Below are 21,265 nucleotides of genomic sequence, written 5' to 3' on the forward strand. Positions count from 1 at the left end.
TCAATTTCTCAAATCCGTCAAACAGCGCATCTCATCAGACATCTTAATCCCAGTTACAATTGAAATAACCACATAATGTGTACATCGCACGAGCGAGCGCCACCGTCGCCACGGTATATATAACGTGCATTATTTAGGACAAAGTGAATTTAGTATCAGCATTTTGGGTCTATTTTACATTTCAAAAGCCCCCTCTGGAAGAATGGAGCACAAGAACGTAATTCAGAATGGTATAATGCAGATCGTAGACTGTGGGAATAGTTTCAGGAAACGGGCCGTCACTTCTTTGCGGGGGCGTGGCGATGGTTCAGGCTAAGTTGAACTTGAACTCTGCTTTCGACCAGGCTCAAACTTTTGGATATGTTGTCATGGTGATTTGGAAAATCCACGTACATGAAACCGGAAAGTCCGGCTAACCCAGTTAAAGTTATCCGGCTAACTCAGTTATCCTGGTACAAGAAACAGGGCCCTGAGAAAGACGTTTGTCTTGTTTACATCAGGGTCCCCCATTTTCAATTCATATAGAACGACTACGCCGTAACAAATCATAAAAAAAATATACAGTTAACTGGAATATGTTGTGCCTTTACACATATGTTGGATTATGTAATTGGTTTGTCATGACAAACAAATAAAAAAAATCGCGATTTACCCGCTGGCTACAACAACACTCAGTGACTGCATGTAGTCAGAGCCAGAGCTCAGCGATGCCGCTCGCGGCAGCACATTCTCGCCGCGGGCTGAGCTCTGGTGTCCGCTGGAGCAAGCCAGAGACAGCCGGCGATGCGATATTTTATTTGTTTGTCATGACAAACCAATTACATAATCCAACATATGTGTAAAGGTACAACATATTCCAGTTAACGGTATCTTTTTTTAATGATTTGTTACGGCGCAATCAATACTTCCATGCATTCGGGACCTCCATGTTTTGGGGGTATTCATCAGACAAATCGGATCCGGGGATTCGGCTCCCATCAGTCGGGCAAGAACTGCGGGTTTTCAGCCTCTCCCCTCTCTCCTGGAGCTTAAGGGGGAGCTTAGTATTCCTGCCTCTGGCGAGGTGGCTACAACATCAACACACAGTGACTACATGCAGTCACTGTGTGTTGTTGTAGCCAGCGGGTAAATCGCGATTTTTTTATTTGTTTGTCATGACAAACCAATTACATAATCCAACATATGTGTAAAGGCACAACATATTCCAGTTAACGGTATCTTTTTTTAATGATTTGTTACGGCGTAGTCGTTCTATATGAATTGAAAATGGGGGACCCTGATGTAAACAAGACAAACGTCTTTCTCAGGTCTGTATCCCCTTAACAATTGTGTGTATTGAGCCGTACTGTATTGTACCCATTCTGCAATCTGTTAAATAAAGTTTTTCATTCATTCATTCATTCATTCATTCAGTCAATACTTCCATGCGTATAAATTGAGGAAGCGAGCGAGTCCGCGGCAGAGCGGTGGATAGGGGGGCGGGTCACGTGGGGGTCGCGGCCAATCAGAGGAACCCAGAAACCGAATTCCGTTGCGGAAAGGATACACGCAGTCAGGACAGGTTGCACTTCAGCCACTGCTTGACTGTCTAACGGACATCAAAGCATGGATGAGTGCTAACTTCCTCAACCTTAATGAGAGCAAGACCGTGATCATCATTTTTGGCAATACCTCTTCAGTCCCGTTTGCCAATTGAAAGATATCCGTGTTTTTCAATGTATGTGATGTATAGATTGGGGGGGAGATGACAGCATCTAATGGTGCTAGGTCAGAGAGGTAGCTGTGCATGGTGACGGTTTGAACGGTGGAGGAAGCGGTTTAGAGGCAGGAGGCAGGCAGTGTTAGCAGTGAGCAGAATATTTGCATTCCATCAGAACATCAACAGCTGATAAGAACAGCAGCAGGCACAGGAGCGAGGGAGAGAGTTTGACATTAATGAAACAGACGTTTTATGTGTGTTAAAGGTTGTTACCATGACAGCGCGTCACATAGCGACCGAAGAGAGGCCGGGCCTGTCATTGCTATGGCGAGAATATAGAAAAGTAAGTTTTCTTCCGGGTAAGGGCAGACTAAGAAACGAATCCCACAGGAGAGAAGAACCATCACAGACGCTCATCCCTCTCACCCTCGCCGGTGGGGGGGGGGGGGATAAATGACACATCATCATTAGCTTCGGCTAACGGGAGAAGGGTTCTGGCTAACGACAAGGCCTGAGCCACTATTGGACTGAACAGCAGAAGAGACGATAGCAAGGACAATACAATCTGATAACATCTGAGCTGAGGCTTCTGTTTATGTAATAAACAACGCTCTTTCAAGAAAGGTATTACGCTGTCAAGGGTCGAATTCTTATGGAGGTGGTCAAATTCTTATGCTTGCGGATTGCATTAAAGGGGGATGACAAAGATTATACAGCCAGTATGAGGAGACGTCAGAGGAATAAACACAACGCAGGGTCAGTGGATGGAGGGATGATAACACAAGCCAAACAGACGAAGACGTGATACTGGCCGAACCATCAGAATCTAACACCAATGCTCTAGATCCTCTGGGCTCTAACATCCGGTCCACTGTTAGAAACCTCTGACCGATCTTTGAGTGCCTTTAAATTCACTAAACTGGTCAGTTCAGTGGTTAGGAACATCCTTTTCCATCTTAGAACCCTAGCTATCACATCACCCCAGTCCTGGCCTCACTGGCCTCACTCCACTGTTACGCATAATCTTTAAACTACTTTTAACCGTTTTTAAATACCTAAATTGCCTGGCCCCACAGTACCTGACCGAGCTCTTGTATCTCCACAACCCATCCAGAGCCATACGGTCAGCAGGCCAACTGCTGCTAAATGTACCCAGGTATAGACTCAAAACCAGAGGGGACAGAGCCTTTTCCATAGCCGCCCCTAAGGCCCAGATCAGCCCAGACCCTTGAGGTCTATAAATAAACCTCTTGATTCTTGATTCACTTTGGTACAGTCACTGTTGTAAATGTGCTATATAAATAAAGTTGATGATTATTTGTGCTAAGCTAGGCTAGCTTGTGGCCTTCTACTGAATGCACAGAGAGGAAAGCTGGTAAGCACATTCCCTCAATGTTGGCGTGTTCAGCCCTCAACACGCCCGCCCGCCCACCCCCCAACCACAAACAGATCTCTTTACCATAGACCAAGCTGTAGCAGGTCTTCATGTAGCGGATGATGCTGATGGCGGCGATGGTGAACATGCCGCACAGGCCGAAGATGAAGCAGCCGAGGCCGTAGTAGACGCAGGTGACGTTGCGGCCCAGCCAGGCGTGGTTGAAGGAGGACAGCATGGAGAGCGGGTAGAAGCAGATGCAGGACAGAACGTCCACCACGGCCAGGTTCACACAGAGGAGCTCCGACCCCACCATCCTCTTCCTCCTCCGGTAGGAGATCACCAGCACCAGGCCGTTACCCAGAATGGACAACAGAACTGCACATTGGACCAGGGTATAGGAAGGAGAAGAGAAACAAACAAAACCACAACAATACATTTAGATTAACATTTAAATGCAGAAAGTCCCTACATTGTGGAAAACCTCCTGTCTGGTCCCTGTCCCTAAGTGCTCATGTCCCAGCACGTCCAAGGACTACAGGCTGGTGGCTCTAACCTCTCACATAATGAAGACCATGGAGAGGTTAGTCTTGGAGCAACTCCACCCAGCAATCAGACCCCACCTAGACCCACTCCAGTTCGCCTACCAACCCCGACTGTGGGTAGAGGATGCTGTTATCTACCTGCTGAACCAAGCCTACACTCACCTAGACAAGCTGGCGAGCACTGTGAGGCCATGGTTACACTGGTGAATACAGCAACGTTTTTGTTGCTGAATGATTACGTTTGCTGTCCAAGTTTAAAAAAAACGCCGTTTTGGCAGGATAACGCGTTGTCCTACTGGCAATGCTGAAATTGTGTTTCCGTTTTGGATACTCGCCAAAACTCGCAGACAATGGTGCCATGTAATTTGCGGGAGCCGGATACGGAGCCGTTGTTGCTCAACGTCCATGCGCAGTAGAGACCTGCATGGTTATTTCCGGTGTTTACAGCAGAGCTGTCCCAAGGAGCTGCGGCTACCATGTGTTGTCAAGTTATTGTTATAAGGAGCCCAGTCCAAGCTAGAACAGTCTGCATTCCCTTAACAATTGTTTGTATTGAGCCGTATTGTATTGTACCCATTCTGCAATCTGTTAAATAAAGTTTACATCCATTCATTCTGCTAGCATTAACGTTACCAAGCTGCTAGCCACAATGCTATACTGTTATAATGGCATATCCCTATCACGTTAGCACGTAAGCTAACAAACTTTGCTGCTAGCCACAATGCTATACTGTTATACTGGCATATCCCAATCACGTTAGTACATAAGCTAACAAAATCGGCGACGATCTTTTTGTGAGACTAAACTCCGCTCTTGGTGGTCAATTGTGTTGATGTTAGTTTTGTTTCATCAACAAATGAGAGGCAGAACACAGTGAATGTATCAGTTTTGTTTATTGCACTTTCTTTGCTGAAAAATAAATGCTACGTTGGCTAAATGGCTCACGCGAGGCATTTAAAGATGGTGGATTGTTGATTTTGAGCAGGAAGTGTATTGGCACATTCAACTTTTCTGATTGGTTGCAAATATAGCAAATAGCTGTCATGGGCAGAACACATTGATACCATAGTGAAGAAGATGGGGAGTGGTATCTCCATGGTGAGGAAATGTCTTTCTTATGTCCCTACATATATTGTGGGACAGGTGGCGAAATCTTTAATTTTATGTCACCTAGATTATTGTGCACCAGTATGGTCCTCTGCATCCAAAGGTCAACTAAACTAAAGAAATTGCAAACTGCCCAGAACAGAGCTGCAAGGTTAGTTTTACATTGTTCCATGAGAACAAACACCATCACTATGCACCGGCAACTCTCATGGTTAACGGTAGAGAATAGGCTGGTTTTCAACACAGTTAAATTTTTCAGGAACACTGTCTTTTCGTCTCAACCTGTTTTCTTATACAAACAAATTGTCAAATGCAGTCAGGTTCATTCTTATTTTACTAGGTCAGCTGATGATGGACAGATTATGTTACCACGTCCAAAATCAAATGCTTTAAAGAGGACTGTTGTTTATCGTGCCATCAATCATTGGAATAACTGCCCACTGAACATAAGTAAATTGAACAGTAAAGTGTCTTTCAAATACCACCTGAGAATGCACTACTTAATTATGTGAGCAAAATATTCTGATGTTGATAATGATGTCTACAATGTTTTACTGTTTTTAGACAATGTTACAATGTTTTTAGATAATGATGTCTACAATGTTTTACTGTTTTTAGATTATCATTGTTAATTGTGATTGTCATATGTATCTCATGTTGTTATGTTTTGTGTTTTCTGTTGTCTTTCTATGTGGCCCCCAGGAAGACTAGCTCGCCACTTAGGTAACAGCTAATGGGGATCCTTTTAAACAACAACAATAAACAATGGCCTTCATGTTTGAACTACATCGCCACCTACTGCCTTGGCATTGTACTACATGTATATACATCACTGTGCTCAGGAGGCAAAAACAATGTCTAACTTGCCTGCCATTACGTTGCGTTCTGAAAAACGAAATGAAAACTGGCCATTAGTGTAATCGCAGCCTGAGAGTTATGTTTTTTTTTTTTTTTTTTTTTTTAACTTCTCCAGTGCTTTTGATACCATATGGCCTGGGCTGCTGTGTGAGAAGTTAGAGGCGATGCAGGTAGAGGCCCACCCTGGTGTACTGGGTTGTTGACTATCTGACAGCAACACCGGGGCCCTGCAGGGGACAGTCCTCTCTCCCTTCACCGTCTTCACCAACGACTTCCACGATTGGTCAGAATCCTGCCACCATCAGATTTTCTGATGACTCTGCGATAGTGGGATGTAGGACGGTGATGAGGAGGAATACCGGGCACTGGTGGTGGACTTCATCACATGGTGCGAAAAGAACCACCTTCAGCTAAGTGAGGAAGACCAGGGAACTGGTTCTGGATCTGGGGAGGAGGAGGAGTGCATCTGTGACCCCCGTTTCCATCAGGAGGGGTTGATGTGGACACGGTTGAGGATTACAAATACCTCAGTGTACACATAGACAATAAACTGAACGGGTCAAAACAAGCAAAGGCACTCTACAAGAAGGGCCAGAGACGACTCTACTTCCTCAGAATGCTGAGATCCTTCGACGTCTGTACAAGGATGTTCTACAAGTCGGTGGTGGCGGATGCCTTCTTGTACGCTGTGACCTGCTGGGGCAGCGGACTGAGAGCGGGGGACATAAACAGGCTGGATAAGCTGGTCAGGAAGGCCAGTAATGTGGTAGGGGTGGAGCTGGACTCTAGTGGTGGTGGCGGAGAGGAGGAGCCTTGCTAAGCTCCATGCCATCAGGGACCCTTTATTGATGAATAGTTCCCTTAGCCTCATTCCACAAACGGGTATGTTCCCATGGGGGTGTTTCATTACCTATATGGTTAATTAGGGGCTGTTCTGTATGCAAATGCTTACAATCGTGCACGAGCATAGACGGTAAGAAGAACAATTGGTATTTATCAACACGGAGTGTGCCTACAACCTGTGCACGCACGGTTGATAAATCCCAATTTTTCTGTGCATAGAGACATTCTAAATTCTCTGCGTAGGAACGAAAATAGAACACACAATTGGACAAAAGTAAGAGTATTCTTACTTTTGAAAACCAAGATGCTGATATTTATATGGTTGATTTATGAGCATTATATATTATGCAGGGAACTGAATTGAATTACCATTTTCAGGGATAGTTGGACTTTTCGGAGCAAATTTTTGCCTAATCCTGATCCCAACCATACACAGACAGAGCACGACACACGACACTCATTTTGTGCATGTGTTTAATTTTGTCAGGTCCAGTCAGTTGACACTTCCAAAATGAATTTTGTAAAAATAAATAATACAAATATTAATGTACATATTGTTGTTCTGTCTGAGGGGCTCTTTTCTTGGGTGGCTGATCTTTTGAAAAGCAAAACAAAGGTCCCTCTTTTTTCCTTTCGTATGTTCTCCGTCAACAACAAAACAGGCTTGAGTAACAACACACACACACACACTAATGTTGGCTGGCAATAACAATAAGAAATAGTATTATTATTGCTAACTCTGCCAATTGAGTTAGTATGACGACTGGCCCAAGCCGGAGGCAACGCAGACAGCCGGAGTCGAACCCGGTGTCTCTTGCGTTGGTGACGAGCGCAATGTCCGCTGCGCCACCCAGCCGCAGAACAGTTAAATTATGATAATTGTAGTCAGGTAAACTTAGGTTGCCTCATTGAGCAAAGCTTTCCATCAATGGATAACTTCTACATGCATTTGCGAGGTAATCTTCCATAGGATCTATCCATTAGAGGCCAATCAGGCAGGTTTACCTAACGTTTACCTACTCTAAACTACTAATCAATGTTAGACACTCACCACCCGATAGTGTTTATTTTGAGCTCAGATGTCATTACAGGGAGGGAGACTAGTTGACAGGTTCTCCTCCTGTGTAGTGCATGCACTCACTCGCGAGGTAATTTTTAGGTTAGTGGGTCAGGCACACAAACACATTGGATGACAGCTCATTTCGGTCAATGCAGGCAAAATGCACAGAATATTGGAAATTAAACATTTGATTTATCTAGGCTGTGCCATAGTCCTACATTGTCCCTAAAAACAGTCCTTTTTTGTGGGGATTTGAGCGAGAGAACCAGGAGGTGTGGTGAGAGAGCGTGTGAAGATTTTGCGTGTCTCATGTGTGAGAGTTGGCAACTCTCTTCTAAATATTCCAACATGTTAAAAGTAGGGCTGTCAAACGATAAAACCTTTTAACACGTTAATCGCTGTGATTCATTGCAATTAACGCAAATAGAAAAATACAGAGCAAAAAAGAATTGGACCCAAAAATAAAGTCCAGGACAAAATGCTTATGGGAAGTGATCATAAGTACTTATCTCTCCAATAACATACATTTGTTTCTGTGATGTAATGTAACAGGTGCTTTGTTGAGAGACGAGAGCTGGCCTGTTGGCTCTTTTGGAATGGGAACACTGCTAGCATCATTAACGTTAGCAAAGATTAGCCCGGCCTGTAGGCGAGGTGCGATACTTCAAACGTCTTGCTCCTGAGGAAAGGCAGTTCACCACGGCAACGTGTAAACAACTAGGTTTAATCCACCGTCTGTTTGGAAATCTTTATTATGAAATCTACCATTCTGGGGGATGTCTGGTCATGTCAGAGGGACCAGGAAGGTAAATATGCAGCCCAGAGCGGCTTGCAATTTAAGTAATGGGAGACGGTTGGAGTCAAAAGGGGTAATGTGACTGTGGGATGGCTGGTTTAAGCAGCCACACCTGCCCTGGGTCAAGCTAATTAGACCTGGGAGCAGGAGTGGCAGCGCACCTGTTGTATAGTACAGTACATAGAGCTAATTAGTGTGCACAGATCTGCCATCCTTATGCAGGACACACAAACGCACAGAAGTCTGCCATGACAAGAATTTAAATCTATAAGATCTTGTAACATCTCCATCCTCTTCAATTAACCTTTGCCTGTGCCTCCGTGTCAGAAGGCCTTAGAAAAGCCACTTTAGGTGGCCTGTGGCTACTTCGAATTCGGACTTCAACAGCCATTCCATTGGATTTTTAGATGAAGCACCTCAGATGAACGACAAAATCAGTCAGTCAGTCACACACACTTTGGTAGGACCAGTTCATTGCTTCGCATCTATGTAATAATAATGGATTGGATTTATATAGCGCTCTTCATGACACCCCAGTGACCCCAGAGCGCTTACAGAGTCCATTATTTGTTCATACACAGTCATACCGGTGGTGGTAAGCTACAATTGCAGCCAGAGCTGCCCTGAGGCAGACTCACGGAAGCGTGGCGAATAATCATCGCCTACGGCCCCTCCGACCACCACCAACATTCATTCACATTCTACGTTCACACTGCAAGCCTTAGTGCTCAATTCTGATTTATTGCTCAGATCAGATTTATTATTATTTAAATATGGTCAATATCAGATGGACAGAAACATGGAGGACTAGGCTAGCTAATTGGTGAGCAAATGATAATGGGGGCGAGGAGGAAGTGAAAGAGCCATTTCTTCTTTCAATATGCTTTCAAACACACACCGTTTATTATGATACAGTACGTCCCCTCAGGTTTTGCTTGTACAGAAGTATCACCCGGAATATTTACAAGGTAAAGTACTCACTGTCCCTCCATTGACCGCCTCCATCACAGCTGCCTTCCATGTTTGTATTCACTGAATGATGTGTACCGGCAACAGCCAAAAGAAGATTGGGGATGCAACCGTTGCTAATTACGGAGCAAGGCTATGAAACACCTTACCTATGGACATTAGGGAGGCTAGACACTGCTTTTATTATGTTTATTAACCCTTTAATCGCCGTTGACGCTGAAACACGTCATTCCCCGCCATGCTTATTCGGCCGATGACGCTGTACAGCGTCTTTGATATCAATATTTCTAAAATCTGTGATCTAAATCATATTTCTCCCCCGGAGACATTATATGTACTGGTGAGCCCCTGTCAACTCTCGAACGGTTCAAGAGCGCCATCTGGTGGCCGATCGGCAGATCGCCCAGGGAAGAAACAGGGAAGTGGAAGTTGGTGCGCATTTCAATTTGGTCCGATCACTCACTATAGGTCCCGGGACTCGAGCTCGACACAATGGATATCGATCCGTTGCCAATAACTCGATAAACAACATGATTTGGACGTATATACTATTATACAACCTGGAAATGGATCGGGTATTTCTATATCCCATAATAGAAAAAAATCTGTTCCACGCTCATCTCCCAACGGCGAGAGGAAGCTACGGTGAGTTTCAGCGTTATTTTGTAATGTCTTCTATACTAACTGCTCCAATGATCATATCACCCACACTAGATGAATGATATAACGTTGCCCACGGAATTATAAACGACCCCCCGCCCATCCGGTCATCATCAGATCATACGTAGTAACTTCTAAAAGTACGTCCATTTGAAAATTTTTTTCTTGCGCCGATTGCTATCAAACTGTATACAATCATCAATATAATGCATTTGGGGCTATAAATCACGTTCTGGAGAAAGCTGCAGAAAACGATAAAAACATACTTATACTTTAGACCGTATTTTAGTATGAATATGTGAATGAAAAAGTATAACGTTGCTACACCCTGAACAATAGATATAGGACTTTGGGCCATGGTAATGTAAATTTAGCAATACAATTTAAAAAGTTATAGCCCTGCAAAGAAGGGGAACTTCTCCATGTTAAATAGGGCTGGCGAGGGATGGTAAATTATGAATTTAACCCCGGCGATCAAAGGGTTAATATGCTCATTGTACGTCTTGTTATTGTTATTATATTTTAACAGCATTTTATGTCTATTTGTATAGCTGTGAAGCCCTTTGGGCTGCAATTATTGTATGAAAGTTGTTATACAAATAAATTGTATTATTATTATTATTATTACCTTGGGTACTGTTCAGAAGTTTGAAACAAAGGGATTTACATAATCACTGACCTTATCATGATTACTATATCGCTGCAGGCAGCCTAACCTTTCCGTTACTACTGGCAATCACAGCTTCCCCTGCAAAGTCTTTAGTCAATAGGTGAATAAATGAGAGAGAGAGAGAGGGGGGGGGGGGGGGTAATAGGTGCAGATGGATTTCCTGTGATCATGAGAGGAGAATATCCACATCCATTGGTAAATACCACCACACACTCTCGTGCTCCAACCCGTTTCAGGTAACTTTTTGGCATCGACTTAAGGAACACACCAACATCATGGGAAATGCTTTCACAGTCATACGTTCTTCTCTGTGTGTTCAGTAGAAAGCTGTCCAGCTGCAAGCTAGCCTAGTTTAGCACAAATGAATGGAAGTGGATACGGATCAGCTAGCCTGGCTGCTGGCATCATTCTACCTTGGGGTAGAATACAAGAAGAGGAACAACATTTAATGTTTTTATTCATTGTATTTATTCATTTCAAATCAATATTTTTCTTTCGCCCCAAAATTATAGATTTTGCCCTGGTGGCTGGGTGCCCCTGGAGAATGGAATACATCTAAAAACGTACCACAATCAGTGTTTCACTTTCTCCTCTCTGTGCGATGCCGATGGATGGGATGGCCGTATATCCTTCAGAAAACGTTGCATGGTTCAGTTTCTAGGTAGCATTTTTTCATAATAGTCCTCTTGTGCAAAATGCTCTGAGCAAACACATGCGTTCTTGATTATTTCCATTGGTGTGTTGGAATCGGGATCATCCCTATGTACGCCGCTCCACGGGTCCTATGTTCCCCGGGTCCTATGTTCCCCGATTGATGATTAATTGAAAATGTTATGTGTTGTGAAGGATCAGATTAAACCGAATATATATATTTATGGATATATATTTAATAGTATTTGTATATCGTTTGATATCCCTTGTATATTCCTTGTACATATACACTGAATATCCCTTTAGTCTACTAACAGCCCATAATAGTTTCATTCTCTCATTGGACAAGAACTTGGCGCCAGCAGCCAAGCCCCTTGGTTCAAGTTCAATCGTGCCGACGAACATGTCGTTACTAGCCCGGTTCCGCGTAGGAATACGTCTGGCGAAATACGAATGGTACTATTTGTTCACAGCGCATATATATATGGCGCAAGTAAAGTAGAACTTTCTTTTAGTCCCTTAGCCCTTAGTTCTTTACCCTCCAACCTAGTGGCAAGACGTTAAGCCTCACCCACGATACACGTGTGGTGCAGTATGGTCAACTTGGCCTCAGAATGGCATTGAGACATCGTGTGGATTAATAGTTGAATTGTCATAGTTTGGCACTATACCGTCGAGTGGGACGTATTTCTATTAAGTTAATAATAGTCTATTATGTATGGTGCATCGTTCGGTTAGAGTTATAAAGTGAGCAGTACCCCCATCGTTCCTCGCGTTATCTAGAGTCTTAACCAGGCTGGGCAGACCACGTGTGGTGCTTTCATCCGAGGAGTTCTGGGCCAGGACGAGTGGACCTGCACATTGGATTACTTTACCCGGACGACGGCGAGCCCTACACGGCTTGGATTATCTACTTGCTTTGGGTGCTTTGATTTATGCCATGGATAACAGCCAACACTGGTGAGTGTTGGAACTACCCCCCCCGAGAGGAGTCCAGGTGAGACGGCGCTCTACCCCGAGTGAGGTCGCCTCACGTCTCTTCGTTGTGGACCGGCAGCTACCGTCTACAAGAGGGCCCAGCTGTATTCATCTGTGGACCGAGGTTCTGTGGGCACCGTGTTCAGCACTCTGAATTCTCCCAAGAAATCGTTGGCCAGATGGGATATCGCCGGCGGCTCTCCTAACCCCCCCCCTCTACTGACTTACAACCAGCGGGACCCCCTTTTAGTATATCCAGCTATAATCATTTAAGTACCATCGCTATAGTTCCCTAAAGAACCAGGTTGCATACTTGCTCCCTGCGTAACCAGAGATTGGACATTCAATGTTGATTTGCCTACGAATACTCATTTGCCTTACAAGTGCATTCAAATCATAAATGTCATTAAGTGAACGTTGTATATACCCTTTGCTATATAAAATATTCGATTTATACATTTGTGTGGACTTCGTTTCATGGTGGGAAAGTGTTCATCATATCTATATCATGTACTGTGTGGCCAGTAGTTAAAGTACATAATCGGTAGTGGTTTAATGATACCATACTTATCAATACAGTCAGGGAATTGTACCCCTCAGTTACATTATGAATTTTTATTATTTTATTAATGTCCGCCTTGTTTCGAACTGCTTAAGCTTAGGCCCTCTTTCGAAGTTGGTTAAGGTTAGAGTTTGGAATCAGGGCTGGTGGTCTAAAATTTCCAATCAATCAATCGGGGAACATAGGACCCGGGGAACATAGACATGCTCCCTTGGAATCTATGTTCAGAGCAAGTAGCCATAGCTTCAACCGGTTCGGATCTTCAGTTGGAATTGAATGAAACAAAAATGTAAACCCTGGCCTCGATGGTTTCTTAGCACAACTCTTTACAACACACAGAGGCATGATTGTAAAGTTGTAATTGATCTAGATACTACTACTATCTGACTCATTGAAAGTGCGCCCTGTTGCTACAGTAGCTAGTATAGCTACTAACGTTAGTCACATTGGATTTATTGATGTGAGAAAGGTGCAACGGTGACGTGAAATCACTGCGCCCAGACAGCAGTGGTTCAGCAAATAATAATTCCTAGTATATACAGGTATCTGCTTTGAAAACGAATATTTTTTTAAATGTATTTCAGGTCACAGTTGTATTTTGAGTGAGAGTGGAGTGTTGGGAACTAGCACACCTGGCACACCTACTTCCAGTGAATGACGCTAAGCTAGGCTAACGGTGCGGGCGTTCCCGATGTCGAATGCATGCACAGAGAGACGAAAAAGATATGTATCTTCTTGTCTAACTCCAGGGTAGATGGCAAATAAGCTAATTTCCCAAAAAAGTTGGCTTGTTCCTTTAAACTGACCGCCACCACATTCCGGCTTCCAAAACTGCTAAATGCATCTTTAAAGAGTAACTTCGCCTAAAAAAAGAAATAGAACATGTATTTTGTACACAATCTCATATATCCCAAAACTGTAAACAGATGTGCACTATTTGGTTTGCAAGATAATGAGAATGAATGAGTTTGAAAATGCTATGTTTTTCCATCTACGTAATTTCATTGAGCTACAATTAACACAACACAATCAATCAGTGACCTTGGAGGATATCACGACTCTCCTACGCAGAGAGTTGGACAACATTCCACTGCGTTTAGGTGTCTCTGTGACATACAGGTGTAGAGACACCTCTGTGACATACAGGTGTAGAGACAGACACCTCTGTGACATACAGGTGTAGAGACAGACACCTCTGCGTACGGAGTGTGGGAGTTTCTAGCACTCATTTCTAGTCTTGTGAACAGGAGATCTTGCAATATATCATGGTAGGTACACTGATGACTGGGACAATATAGAATGCAAATTAATTTGTATTATACTGTAAAAATAAATAATAAATAATACAATAAAAAAGTATGATAGTGAATGCATGCATCATAGTTGAAATTCCCCCTTTAAAAATGACTTGTGACATTCTGGAGAAGTCATCTCAGCATCCTATAGGCTACTTAAAAAAATAAAAAAAATACAATTCAACAGGCGATTGTAATCAACCAGCAGTATCATTAAATTACAACCGTGGCCATATTATTTGGTATGGCTAAATTCTTCCTCAGATACTATTATAAATCACAATGGCAACACGTTTCAGAAAACACACAAATTAGGTTATAGCAGGGCATGTCAAAAGGACTGGTATGATCCTTTAAGTCTCAAGTCTAACGAAAAACCACCTCAAATCGAAAAGGAGTATTGACTTTTTTGGTATGACCAATACAAAATAGAAAACGAAGTTGCCTATTTAACGTAGGCTAAATTAACATTCGGCTGCAATGAAATACTTGCACCATTATTTTCATTGCCATGATACAATATTGTAGGGACATTTATTTTAGACAAATGCAAAAAAATAAACAACAACTAGAGACCAGCCCAAACTAATGCTGCTATGGAACTGCAACTCACCAACCAAAAGGATAGCCAGACCTAGACACAGGTCGGCCCCGGGAGAAAGTCTGGAAGTGAAGATGGAGACATCCAGGTCATCATCATCAGTATCCCGGTGTGTGGACAAATTCAGAAGCATGTTTTATAAACTCCAGGTAGAGATCGAGAAAGTATAGTGGCGCGATTTCAATTCCAACAGTCAACAATTCTTGACATTAGCGCTCGGCTCCTGACAGCCAATTACAGCAAATACAGTGGCGAATCGGACGGTCCAAATGTTTCCTCAATTAGCATGACGCGTGAAGACTTCAGACTCCTCGTAACCTCGTTCCCAGCTTTATCTCGCGTCCATTTTTCAAACCAATGGTAGTTCTTAGAACTTCTTACCCCATTGGCCGCCTTTATGACACGACACCGGCTTGTTTCACGACCACGACGCGTGTGTATTTTCCGCGTTATTTTTTTCCGTATCCGCATTTTGCGGAGACGCTCTCTGATTGGCCACTGACATGTGCGCCCAATCGCGTGACGAGCTGTGTCTTTGCCCATTTCCAGGTCTAACAGCCTGCAAACTACCTAACGCCTAGTTTATCACTGGTTAAGCTTAGGCGACTCTTTCGAAGTTGGTTAAGGTTAGAGTTTGGAATCAGGGCTGGTGTTCTATCGCCCTGCTCTAAGACAAACTCTAACCTTAACCAACTTCGAAAGAGTGCCTAAGCTTAACCGGTGTAGAAACAGGTGTCACACGATTGGGCGCACTTGTCACATGAAGTGGCCAATCAGAGAGTCTCCGCAAAATGCGGCTACAGAAAAAATAACGCATATTTCCCCCAACAGTTTCACTTCCGCGTTCGGTTTGCGCGATCTGATTGGCCACTGACGTTTTTTTCAGCACCAATCGCGTTACTCCTAACAATCGCGCCAGCAGGCTGTTACCCTAACCTTAACCAACTTCGAAAGAGTCGCCAAGCTTAACCAGTTTGTTAGGAGTAACGCGATTGGCGCTGAGAGAAACGTCAGTGGCCAATCAGATCGCGCAAAACCCAACGCAGAAGTGAAACTCCGTTGGGGAAAATATACAGGCGACCACGACAGGTGTTTTTCATTTCATTATGTATTGTTAGTTTGCCTGCTAGGGGCAATTTGTATGCCTTTCCCGTATCAATAACATCAGTAATTGATTTGTGCAATCGGTTCTGATGGTGAATTTTAATTGGATGTAGTTTTCAAATAGAATGTCCATTATTTCTACTATTTAAACAGCTCCCCACACACAGTCCGTTCACACTACTCGAGAACAGGACATGATTTCCTTTGATTCTCTCTTGCTCCATCTCTTGATGTTAATAGTGTACTGCAACTCCACCCATTCATAAGAAAGAAATGAACGTTGTATTTTGAGTAGAAAGATAAGGTAGACTTTATTTTCATGGTGTTCAAAACCTACAAGGTCTATCATTACAAAACAGGATCCCCACACAGTTGTATGTCACAGAGATTGGAATGGTGAGCTGACAAGAAAGGCATTAGAAATACTGGACCTAAACTATAGAACAGACCTTTAAGCAGACTCCAGCCTCGTACACAAAAACACAAAAGACACAAGCACACATTGCATCCAGCCATATTTTATCTGCAAAAAAACAACAAAAAACAATCTGTTACACCACACAGTTTAAAAACCTTTGCCTTGACAATACTCTGGAAAATATATATGGCTCATTTCTTTATATCTGCTTTTATTAATCATTTCTATTCAGACTGGAAAAATATGATGTATACGTAAATAAATCTGTGCCCATTTCATTATTTCATTTCTCTGACCTCTAAAGTGAATTTAAACACATTATCACTGTAAATATATATATATATATATATATATATATATATATATATATATATATATATATATATATATATATATACACACATATACATATATATTTTTGTTTACGGCCAAAGGTCATGTGTTACAGCAACGAGAAAGTTAGGCTTCATGTACTCATTCAGATAAAAATAAAAAATATATATCAAACACCCAAAACACAAAAAAAAGACCTCATGATAGTGACATTCACTCAGGTCTCCAATGGAGAATACGAACTAGACCTGCCTCCATATTAGTTTTCATCCAGATTCATTGATAGAGATAATCTATCTATAGGCTACACCTCGATAGATACACATCCACCTATCGGCCGCGTATTCACCCACCTATCGGCGCTCTCACGCCACGCTCAGGTTGGGTTCGTGGGAATAGGGTGGAAAGGAACCCATGACGTGAGCTTGACGTGAGAGCAAAATGGCCACCGTGTGAATATGGTCAAGGGGCCTGGTCCCACCTATCCGATCCCCCCCCCCCCCCCCCCCCACGTGTTCACCCACCTCCCCCAGGGTTTCACCCGTGTTGGCAGCAGTGAGAGAAAAAAGCACATACAAAATAGACAACATCTTAAAATAGCCATTTAGCGTCTCTAAGTGCAGCACAATCAGAAACATTAATTTCAAGTCTTTTACTTTCTCCCCTTCCAAAATATACAGTGAATATCACAAAAAAAATCATCTTTTCTCAGTTAAGAAACTAAATGTGAGAGGATAATTTTCTTTTTTGATCAGACAAAAAAAATAACAACAATATACTGTGGCCACACTGTTAACATCAAAAAAATAAAATAAAACATAGTCTAGTTGAAATATATGTTTTCTGCCAAAGAGCTGCTGGCATTTTTAAGTTATCCTAAATAGATTTAACATACTGATGAGGTTCAACTTGTGTTTCTACCACCTCCTCCCGCTCACCATCACCCACACCGACAGCTCCCAGGACAGGTCAAACCGTTGCAGAGCAGAAAAGGTAATCCTGTGTCATTTGGCACACTGGGTGCCCTCCTCGTTGCTCTCCACGGTGACAGCGGGGTCTTTGTGGTCTGAAGTGGTGGCGATATCTGTGCTCTTGTCCTGGTTGTCGTGGTGATTGTTGTCGTTATTGTTGTTGTTGTTGCCGCTGCTGCTGCTGTCGCCGCCGCTGTTGTTGTTGTTGTTATTGTTGTTCTGGGCATTCTGAAGCCCGTGGCTATTGTTCTGTACCAATGCAGAATTACTGAGCCTGAGTTCCTCCAACTTCTTCCACAGCTCTTCCCGCTCTTGTTCCTTTTTCTTTTCCCTGTGGAGACAAGACACACACACACTCTGTATTGGGACTATGCATTGTAACATGCATGTATCAACCGAACAAGGCCACTGGCCATGACAACATCCCCTCCAAATTCCTCAGAGACTCAGCAGCCGCCATCACCCCAGTCATCACACACATAATAAACCTCTCCATAAAACAGGGACACGTCCCCAAGGACTTCAAAATTGCGAGAGTAACACCCCTGCACAAAAATGGCAGCAAATTAGACCCAGGCAACTACCGCCCTGTTTCTATCCTTACATCCATCTCGAAAGTCATGGAAAAAATTGTATACGAACAGGTCGAAAAGTACCTCGCGGAAAAAAATCTAATCTACGAATTCCAATCTGGCTTCAGAACATCCCACTCCACTGACACATGCCTTCTCTATTTGAACGACCACATCAAGCAAGAGGTGGACGCGGGCAAATACTGCGGCATGGTCATGCTGGACCTACAAAAGGCCTTAGACACTGTCAATCACACCATTCTGATTGACAAGCTAAAAGCAATTGGTTTTGATAGTCTATCAGTGAGCTGGATACAATCCTACCTGGAGGGGAGAGAACAGATGGTGGAGGTAAACGGTACCCTATCCCCCCCCCCTCACAGTGAGCTGTGGTGTTCCACAAGGAAGCATACTAGGACCGCTACTGTTCCTAATTTATGCAAATGACATGTCGTCAGCTTGTGACTGCAACTTGTTCCTGTTTGCGGACGACTCAGCCCTGCTGGTCTCTGACAAGAACAAGTTACAGGTTGAAAAAACCCTCAGCTCAGAACTAGGCAAAATCTGCATATGGCTCGCCGACAACAAACTATCATTACACATGGGCAAAACAGAGTCCATTCTCTTCGGTTCAAATAACAAAATCAGCAAGACCGACGGCTTCTCAGTTACAGTGGGTGACAATATTGTCACAAGGAAAGATGAAATTACCTACCTGGGTTCCATCCTAGAGGCTAATCTTTCCTGTGACAAAATGGCATCCAATGTAATAAAAAAAGTCAACCAACGAACTCGATTCTTGTACCGGATCTCCTCTCTGGTAAACAAGAATACCCTGAAGACTCTGGCAGGAGCACTCATTCAAGGGTACTACGACTATGCTTGCACCTACCTCATGGTACCAAAGCACCTCAAAGGCACTAAAAACCAAATTACAAACATCTAAAAACAAACTACCGTACTTTTCGGACTATAAGCCGCGGCTTTTTCCCCCATTTTTCGACCCTGCGGCTTATATAACGGTGCGGCTTATATGTGGACAAAACCCGAAAATCGAAATATTGCTTTTTTTACTGCATTGAAATGTTATTTATCTGTTCCCTTATTTACTTAATACAACTTGTAAATGAGTTAATTCTTGTTATTTGTCCGACAGTATTGTGTCCCAATGGGAGTCATTCTCTGTAGAGGTGGGAGTCATTCTCTGTAGAGGTGGGAACTTAAAGCTCAATATAAGAACGGCCATGCACCACCACCCACAGAATCGAGAAAGAGCAATCAATCTGTCAATCCTTTCCGTGTCCGGGCCGGGTGAGGTTTCCCGTGTTGAGTCAAATTAAGCCGCAGGCTCCACTCCCTACATATGGTAATTAAACATTAAAACACATGCGGCTTATAGTCCAGTGCGGCTTATATATGTACACATCATTCAATTTAGCTGCTGCGGCTTATAGTCAGGTGCGGCTTATAGTGCGAAAAGTACGGTAGTCAGACTACTGCTTGACCTGACTCCTAGAACCCACCTCACCCCTGCCCACTTTGACAACCTAGGATGGCTTAGAGTAGACGACAGAGTACAGCAACTTGCAATGGGCCTGGTCTACAAGATACACTACACGACCAAGGTACCCATGTACATGTCAAAATACTTCCCAAAGGTCAGTGAATACCACGATCACAACACCAGAGGGAGCTCCACAAATCATGTTAAACCCAGATTCGGCTCAAACAAGGGACTAAACACGTTTCGCAATTATGCCACATCAATGTGGAATGCCCTACCCAAAGCTGTAAAGGAATGTGAATCACTACCCACTTTCAAAAACACTCTCAAAGAACACCTACGGGAGACTGCATTTCGAAACTGGCCCCTACAAATGTCCTAACCCAGTTGTACAGTAAATGACCAAGTATGGCTTTGTCAGTATTCCAATGTACAGTGTCCCCTACCCAACCCCCCCCCCCCCCACCTCCAATGTACAGCCCCCCCCCCCCCCCACCTACCCAACCTCCTCCAATGTACAGTTTCTACGTCAAATGTATATACACTCTTTTTCTGGACACTTTTTGTATCACAAACAGTACTGTATTTGCAAATCTGGTACGTCATAAATGTATAGATGTAGCAGTACTGTCTATCTGTATGTCGTGTGTGTCATATATGTTATGATGAATTGAAAATGGGTGACCCTGATGTAAACAAGACGAAAGTCTTTATCTGGTCTGCATCCCCTTAACAATTGTATGTATTGAGCTGTACTGTACCCATTCTGCAATCTGTTAATAAACTTTTCAATCAATCAATCAACATCCATTTAGTTAAATTAGGCATGTATGAACAAATGTGTGGCCACATAGTCGTGTACAGTTAAGCATTCTTGGCTATTTCAAATAGTTGATTATTGTATATTGGATTATTGTATATTGGAGCTTGTCTTGTGTGTGTGTGTGTGTACTAGTCCAAGTCTCTAGTACTTTGTCCTGATTACTTAACGTAACTTTATGTATTATGATTTAAGTATTATGTCTCTCTCTGTGTGTGTACTAGTCCTTTGGCATGTTATGATGTACCGGTAAGTATTATGTTGCACGGTCACAATGTACGTTTTCTTGCGGACCCCAGGAACAGCTACTTCTATAGCTAATTGGGGATCCTAATAAACTAAACTAAACACTGCTACATTTTAGATACCTCATTTGAATTGGCCACTTAACCCATTCCCGGCCAATCACGTATATATATACGTTATTGGGAGCTAGCGGTTGACCGCCAAAAACGTATATATATGTTTTTGACTCGTTTTTTTCTTTTATTCGCTTTTAATATCCTATTCAATATCACAGAGCTGTATTTTGCCTGGAAAAGGCATATTGGGACTCCGAAGGTGCAGTACCGGCCAGATCCTGGTAGTGGCGCTGTCTCGAGAATGCAGTAACCCCTGTTGCATACCGGGTGCCATACTGAAAACGCTCCGGGCGGGCTTTTCTACTAACGTGAACCTATGGCTTCACTGGATCGCATTGAATAGCCCTCGGGACCCCCGACTCACCACGCTGTGGTGGGTTATATCATGGGCCAAATGGACATATGATCTACCAGATGGCAATCAAATAATTGGAATATTGTTTTTGGAATCCGACCGGCCACAGGTAAGGACAATTTAACGTAAATTTCAGCTTGATCGTGCAAGGATTTCA

The 21,265-nt window shown here is 43.2% G+C and overlaps 2 protein-coding genes across 2 annotated transcripts in view; both read right to left on the minus strand.

Annotated features, from left to right (window-relative positions):
• The window catches only part of opn8c (opsin 8, group member c), a gene marked incomplete at both ends in the record, with an annotated part of 67,444 nt that extends 52,642 nt beyond the window's left edge, over positions 1–14,802 (minus strand). Inside the window, 2 exons of the mRNA XM_084314266.1 lie at positions 3,159–3,452; positions 14,682–14,802. Coding sequence (XP_084170392.1) covers positions 3,159–3,452; positions 14,682–14,802 — 415 coding nt within the window. The remainder of the gene's footprint in view (positions 1–3,158; positions 3,453–14,681) is intronic.
• A 2,225-nt stretch (positions 14,803–17,027) lies between these two features.
• ppp2r5a (protein phosphatase 2, regulatory subunit B', alpha isoform) overlaps positions 17,028–21,265 on the minus strand; it is a 108,436-nt gene continuing 104,198 nt past the window's right edge. The window contains exon 13 of the mRNA XM_084315168.1: positions 17,028–17,826. Within this exon, the coding sequence (XP_084171294.1) occupies positions 17,529–17,826 (298 nt within the window). The 3' untranslated portion in view covers positions 17,028–17,528. The remainder of the gene's footprint in view (positions 17,827–21,265) is intronic.

This window comes from Notolepis coatsorum (genome assembly GCF_963971535.1).
Source record: "Notolepis coatsorum genome assembly, chromosome: 5".
Taxonomy (NCBI): domain Eukaryota; kingdom Metazoa; phylum Chordata; class Actinopteri; order Aulopiformes; family Paralepididae; genus Notolepis; species Notolepis coatsorum.